This window comes from Suillus fuscotomentosus, assembly GCF_016647785.1.
Source record: "Suillus fuscotomentosus strain FC203 chromosome Unknown F5891scaffold_76, whole genome shotgun sequence".
Taxonomy (NCBI): domain Eukaryota; kingdom Fungi; phylum Basidiomycota; class Agaricomycetes; order Boletales; family Suillaceae; genus Suillus; species Suillus fuscotomentosus.
In genome coordinates, this window is record NW_024539588.1 from 119984 (window position 1) to 127646 (window position 7663).

General features: G+C 47.4%; 1 protein-coding gene across 1 annotated transcript; it reads right to left on the reverse strand.

Annotated features, from left to right (window-relative positions):
• Positions 1–2122: 2122 nt before the first annotated feature.
• On the reverse strand, positions 2123–3120 carry F5891DRAFT_1061712 (uncharacterized protein; the record flags this gene model as incomplete). The annotated part of the gene is made up of 2 exons (XM_041362933.1): positions 2509–3120; positions 2123–2456 (listed from the first exon to the last, which is right to left on the reverse strand). Coding segments are annotated over exons 1-2 (877 nt in total), but the record flags the coding sequence as incomplete, so codon positions are not given.
• Between the last annotated feature and the right edge of the window lie 4543 nt (positions 3121–7663).

Genomic DNA, 7663 nt, shown 5'->3' on the forward strand with positions numbered 1-7663 from the left:
CCAATATTGATGTCCCTGGGAGAATATCGATAATGCCTAAACGATCATCCAACCTAGTCAAGCTGTATGAACCTAGAACGTGAAGCTGGGAAAAAACCTTTATGATCTGTTCAAAATGCAGCGCCGTCACCTACAAGGAACTCATTTTCATATGATTGAGCTACGAGCAGGTGGTGTTGACGTGGCTCTGATGTTAGGAACTGCCAAAGGAATAATATTGACGTCTCTGGGAGAGCATCAATAGCATCTAGCAGAGTCCGTGAGGTGTGAACCTAGAGTGAAGCTTTGAAAAACGATTATGCGATCTGTTCGAAACGCAGCGCTGCCACCTGCCAGGATTTCCTACATTTCAAATGCGGGCAGGTGACGACGTCTGCACATGCTCCTGCAGGTTCTACCGAAATTTCTGCCATTTGATAGCAACAACGATTCTGCCAAATCAATTAGAATCATGCCCCTCAGTATACAAAGCTAGCTGTCGTCTTACAGTGTTCCCCCATCCTCAGAGATATCATTCGAAATCTCCATCAGTAAATTCCATATCACCTCCTACTGGAAATGCGTTTCTTCTTCCTTGCCGTTGTTGTTGCTTTAACAGCATCTGTGTCTGTCAGTGCACATGCCGAAACACCTTGCGCACCAGATGATATATGTTGCGTAGACTTCGTTTGGATTTGTAACTTTGATGACGTGAGTATGAGCAGTGTAACCAGGATTGTAACTCACCTGCGCGCCTTAGAATACGGCACATTTGACCTCTGAAAATTGAAAAATTGAGCCAGCAGTTCGAGCGGCACGTCGCAGCAGTAAGCCATGGTTCGCTTTCGTTTTGATACCATGGTTGATGGCGATGGTGCAATAGTTCGGAGTCGATTAGTAGGATTGTCTTTGGACAAACTTTCGTACTGCTCGAGCAATGTGGATGCTTGAACTCAGCTGGAAATGAGACCTTGCCAAGTCTTGCTCGTGGTCCGCTAAGCTTGATCCTGCAGGTTCTACCGAAAATTTGGTCATTTGATAGCAATAACAATTCTGCCAAATCAATTAGGATCGTGCCCATCAGCATACAAAGATAGCTGTCGTCTTACAGTGTTTCCCCATCCTCAGAAATATCATTCGAGATCTCCCTCAGAAAATTACATATCGCCTCGCACTGAAAATGCGTTTCTTCTTCGCCGTTGTTGTTGCTTTGACAACATCCATGTCTGTCAGCGCATGTAATGAAACACCATGCACAGCAGATGATGATTGCTGCTTATACTGGGTCTGTAAACTTAATGTCGTGAGCATGAACAGTGGAACCAGGATTCAACCACGTGACTCACCTGCGCGCTTTAGACTACGGCAGCTTTGAACTGCACATATGGGTTGAAAACTAAACGTTGAGCCGGCAGTCCGAGTGGCACGTCACAATGGCGAGTCATGCTTCTACTTTCGCTTTGATACATGGTTAATAGTGCAATACCTAGTCCGGAGTCGATTAGCACAGTTGTCTTTGGACAAACTTTTGTATTGCTCGAGCAATGTGGATGTTTGAACTTGACTGGAAATGAGACCGTGGCTAGTCTTGCTCGTGGTTCGCTAAGCTCGGACAAATTTTCGTGCTGCTCGAGCAATGTGGATGTTTGAACTTATCTGAAAATGATCGACCGTGCGCAGTCTCCCTCGTGGTCCATCAAGCTTGAGTTAGAGATGGTCACGAGTCTAGAATTTCGACCGAGCGTTCAAGTCAGAGGTTGTGGCATCGATGAAGGAGAGTATGACCTTTTGGGATTCTGAGTGGACCTGAAAAAAGAGTTTCATGAGCCGTTCTTGATCGTGAGGACTCATCTTCAGCACAGCAGCTGTTCTGGTAGGAAAGATAATGCTTGATAAACCGTATGTACACTGCAATCGATTAACATCATGAATTCATATTAAACGGACACAAACGAGCGGTTGCTGAATGGGCCCTTGATAAATTAGATACACACTTTGCACGGACAAAGCAATAACAATAGTTACAAAAGCACCAAGTGCAAGAATGAGGGTGTCCAGACGCTACAGCTTTATTGCCTAACTGGCATGCGGGAGAGATCCATAGCAGAAAAAAAACGGAGCGTGTCCGCAATGGAAGGTGGAGTGGCTGCACCTGGCACAGTAGTATGAGCATAAAGAGCAGTAGGTGTCGCGGACATGGAGGGAGCAGCAGGTCGAGTCTGCGATTCACTGTATGATTGACCTTGCTGGTGCTGTGTTTGCGACGATGTGGCATGAGCCTGCGCTTGGCCTTCCTGCTGTTGTGCTGGGTATACATCGCCACCGACGCGCTGAGGGGATGCGCAGCAGAGAAAGAGCACGAGATGGGCCAACATTCGGAGGAGTAGCGAATGCGCAGGTCTTGTATCTGGTATTGTAGTATCACGAGGCTGGGTGGGTATACGATTTGGTCGCAGCGGCTCAGCAACAAACAAGACCTGCATAGAAATCATGAGACACTGTAAATTGACACACCAGAGAAAAACATACCTCCCTGTCCCGCATGGCAGGTACTTCGACAGCATGAGAATGCATTGTGCCTTGCGAGAGTGCGAGTTCATCTTCGGTGTGGGGTTGAGAGCGAAAGAATGAGGACAGCCGGCTAATGAGTGCATCTGGACGCGAACTGAAAGGCGTTGTAGGATGAGGTTTAGCTTCTTCGTCAGTGCAGAGTTGAGGTCGGGGCCAAAATGAGGAACGGTGAGCTACGAGTACATGCGGGTCTGACCGCGAAGGTGTGGAGGGTTGCTGGAGTTCGTCTGGTGCATCAGCTTCGGATCGAAAGCGGTGAAGGAGCGAGGAAAGGCGAGCGAGGAGTGCACGTGACCGGAGCGCCGAAGGCCTTGAGGTTTGCAGAATTTCGTTTGCTTCATTATTTTGGGGTCGAAAGCGGTGGAGGAGCGAGGAAAGGCGAGCGAAAAGTGCATTTACAGAGGAATGGGGGTGTGCACCACCCATCGGGGAGGACTGAGAGCAGAAATCTAGATAAGAACAATAAAAGTGATGAATACGCACATCAACCTCGGCTTCCATGCCAGCAAAAAACGTTGGCGAGAGCTCATCGACATCACTAAACTGGTCAGCACAGCGCGTAGCATCAGTCTGAAATGTTATTGTTATAATGAATGAGAAGGATTGCAAACACGGCACGTACTTGTAGAAATGACTTGTCATCGAGCGAAGAGCGGGGTGTATTCTGTACTCCTGAATCATCTTGAGATGCCTTTTGTTCGAGTCCGTCATTTGGTGCCTAACAGCAAACATTGTCAGTGAGAGTAAGAGAGCAGGTGATACGTTGACACTCACAAGTTTGATACCAATGGACAGTAAGTCTTCAAGGCCAGCTTCTTTGAGGATAGCGTGAACGTCCCACGCGTACGCGTTTGTGTTTTCACAACCAGTGACAAGCACTTTTCCATCAAGGTAAAGGGCTGCGGAATGCAAATTATGTTCATGCAGAAGGGGCGAGCCGACTTGGAGGTTGGTATCAAGATTCCATAGACGCGCTGTTTTATCTTGTGATACACTTGCAAGGAGGCGGTTGTTCTGGCACAAGGAGATGGCATAGACAAAGTTGGTGTGACCCAGACTCCAAACCATCGGCAGGTGTGAGAGAGTCTTCATACTGTTACCTTAGCCGAAAACCAAATATGTACAACATAATTTCAAACACCGCAACTTTGAGACTCTACACACCAAGCCGACTGGCAAAACTTGTAGTGGCGCGAGGTTTGTATGTATTTGTCCCACCGAAAAAGCCTTCCGAGCGCGCTGACATATCCCAAAAGAAATGGGAGCAATCGAATATTAACTGATGTCACATTGTTTATAAAAAGACAAATGGTATTGTTTAATTATGTGACGGAAATAATAATAATTAAATATTAACAGTGCAGAGAACAATGGCAGAAAATGCATAAAACAAAAGACAGAGTCCTAGCTTTCGTGCTGTTGCGCTCGTGATGGATACAAGTCTCGCAGACCGACTGGACAACGTGCTTGCATGTATGGAAGAAAATTTTCTCACTCCAGCAGACTTCATCAACCACATTCTCGGAAGCACAGAACACGAGAGCGCAAGAAACTCGCTAACAACGAAGGCAGTTAGAATATGTGCTGCCCTGTACAGAGAAGAACATGCGCACTCACATGTAACACAGTGGGCAATAACAATCGTGCGGGACATGCTGCGCACTGAGGTGACAGATTTGTCACTCGAAAAGCATGGACTTCGTTTCAAAGCCACGTCTGCAACTGTCGAACAACTGGAGAGTGCATTCATGCATCAGCTCGCAGAAAAAATGCAGGAGGTGGCACCTAACCTGTGGCATCTATTCTTCACGCTGCTCGACAGCACACTTCAGCAGCGGCGAGCTATGGGTGGGAATGTGAAGGTGGGCAATGAGGACATGGATATTTATGTTGAAGAGAGGGACCTTGGAGAATTTGGAGGTGACGACATTGGAGGAATGATGCGCGAAGAAGACGACGTGAATGAAGAAGCTGTTATTCCACCATTGTTGAATAACAGGGGAATCCAGAAGGTAAGAGTCTTTCCTGAGCCGGTGGGTGAGATGGTGAAGACATCTTTGTTCTCAAGCTGGTTGTGAGCGGACTGGAGTTGCCAAGTACAAGGAGTAAGACCCAGTTTCATTTCTGCAATGCGTTTCATTTCTGCAAAGCTCGGTACTTCGAACCGGCCAGCTGGCGATGACATCAAGATACATGACTTAGAAGATGTTAAGTCTCAGAAAGGGATTATCCATCATGTCACTAAAGGCACGTCACGCTAAAGATTTTTGACAATAATATTCGATTGCTCCCATTTCTTTTGGGATATGTCAGCGCGCTCGGAAGGCTTTTTCGGTGGGACAAATACATACAAACCTCGCGCCACTACAAGTTTTGCCAGTCGGCTTGGTGTGTAGAGTCTCAAAGTTGCGGTGTTTGAAATTATGTTGTACATATTTGGTTTTCGGCTAAGGTAACAGTATGAAGACTCTCTCACACCTGCCGATGGTTTGGAGTCTGGGTGTGACCTAGTGTTGCTGTCGAAGTGAGGTGACTTCGAGCTGAGTTCAATTCGGTTCGAAAATGAGGCAGTTCGATACAACTCGATTCGTTTACACCTCGTTGTGATAAGCATCGAACTAGGAACGAACTGCCAAATGAAATGCTAAATCTGGCCTGTGACTTGGTGATTCGTTAGAGTAGTTCTCCAGCAATCTCACATCTCCTAAATGTACTCTGCTCCTCTGTTGCCCGTCCTCAAACCTTTTGGTCTAGAACATAATCATACGTATTTTCATCGGACCGCAGTACTGCTTTAGCGCTGGAGGGCAGGTGCCTGCACAGCGCAATGCTGTACAATGAGCAATCCACAAGTGTGATTAGGCGATGGGTATCACAAAAGCACGAGAATGGATCATTGATGCGGTAAGGTTGCCAGTTGTCTCCAGATCTCCGACTCTTAATGACAGTTCATCCAGATGACAGCATTTCGGATATCAAAACACGAGTCCGGCAACATGCAACATGTACCAGCATGTGCTGCTACTACCCATGCAGCTCAGGCTCAAGCTCACGCAGTTCAATCTCGCCTGTGAAGCATCAATGTCACAATTCGACGCTCAGCATCGACATCATCAGTCACACATGCGGACATGACTTCAAGGACGCCCACCCCCACAATACAAAACCAGCCTTCGATTGAAGAGCGCGTGACTGATCTCGTTCAGTTCTGGGAGGTGAGCTCAACTCTTCCTTCACATAACGAAGGCACTAAAGTCAATTTCAGCGCATGGAAAAGTCTATCCACTACTTTTCTGTGTTGCTATGTATGTCCTGCGGCTCCTGCCAGCTCAGGCATCCTCCGTGCCGTGCGAACGTGTATTTTCATCCAGTAAAGAAACATGCACACTCCGTCGAAGCAGACTCTCACCACAAGTAATGGAAGCCCTCCAAATCCCCAAGTCCCCCTGCAGATAGGAGAGACTATGTTTCACTCGGGATTTGATTGCAAAAGAGGATGACTATCGGATTGCGGGGCCTGTGACACGAAGCGCTGCAGAGGAATTGATAGTTTTGGTGAAGTTCGACGAGCTTGCTAATCTATTACAAAACGTTGACAACGATAACGTAGAATGAAACATAGCCACTTCATATCTACTTCACTTTACAAAAACTTCTCATTGGCTGGAGCTTCGGACCGAATTCGTTACACTTCGATTCGTTTCACCTCGACCATCGAACCTAGAACGAACTCCCACTTCGATTCGATTCGGTCCAGTTCGCGGCAACACTACAGTGTGACCTGCAAGGATGGCGATCTGCTGCCAGGTGGCCGTGTCGAATATCCTAATCAGGCGATATGAACCGGAGATAAGCTTCTGTCCGTCCGTTGTCCATGTTAAGCTGCGAACTATATCATCATCCTGTTGGTCCGACATCCTTGGCGAGTCCCGGTAAACCCAGTCGTGATTATAGTGTTTTAGTATGTTCAAAAGCTCGCCTGTTTTTGCATCCCAAATTTTCACATTGTTTCCACCCGTCGCAAGTTTTGACGAATCAGGCGAGTACATCACCGCTCGCACCCATTCATGCCCCGTCTTGATTTTCAGGATATTTTTCCCGCTGTCGACATCCCAGACTCTTGCTGTCCCATCCCAGGATCCACTTGCTACTTGCCCACCATCTCCACTCCAGCACAATGCACACACAACAACGGTGTGTCCTGCCCATTTTGCAATGATCTTTCTCGTCTCGACGTCCCATAACTTCACTTTCCCGTCCTCGCTTCCGCTAGCAATTTTCTTTCCATTTGGAGACAATGCTATGGACCGCACTCCGTTTCCATCGTCTTGCCAGACTTCGCCTATCTGTGTGCCGCTTTCGATGTCCCATAGTCGGAGTGAACCGTCCAACGAACATGTGATGATGTGTCGTCCGCCAGGCAAGTGTACAGCACCATTTACCCAGTGAGTATGACCTCGCATCACCCGGCGTGGCCTGATAACTGGCATCTCACTGGTAGACGAAGACATGATCCGCGCTCGGAATCTCAACTACTGGAAGTTGTGGATTGTATACGAGAGAAGTTTGCTGGGATCTTGGATTAAGACTAGATTGTCCGGTAAAGCCAACGTTTGCTGTGAGTCCGGGGGGCTATCTCCTTTCAATTTGATGCTTATCAGAAGAACACAAACCATGGGTCACGATGCAGCGTGCTTACAAGATTCAATCCTCTCCCACAAGACAACGTATGCAAGGGCTACGAAATTCGAGAATGCGCTAAAGATCCTAGTAGGTATCTGAAGTCACTGGAAAGCAACTCGTTAGTTTCAAACGGCAGAAGAGTCTAGAGCATCACTCACGAAAAACAATGTTCATGCCAGTCCAGCCTGAGTGTCCAGTTACCAGTGATCAATTGGTCTTATCGGGAGTTGAGAGCAATCGTTCGGTTTAAAGTGCGTCTTATGTGTCATCCTCGTATTTGCTGCGGCACAGCTTCATTGCTGCGTAGATGCAGCACACAGGTCTGCGACTGGCGCTACGCATCGTGCACCCTCCTATACGTAAGGACTACGTTCATACTTCTAACAAACATTCAACAGCGTCTCGTGCTCCTCTCCATTCCGCACGTTTC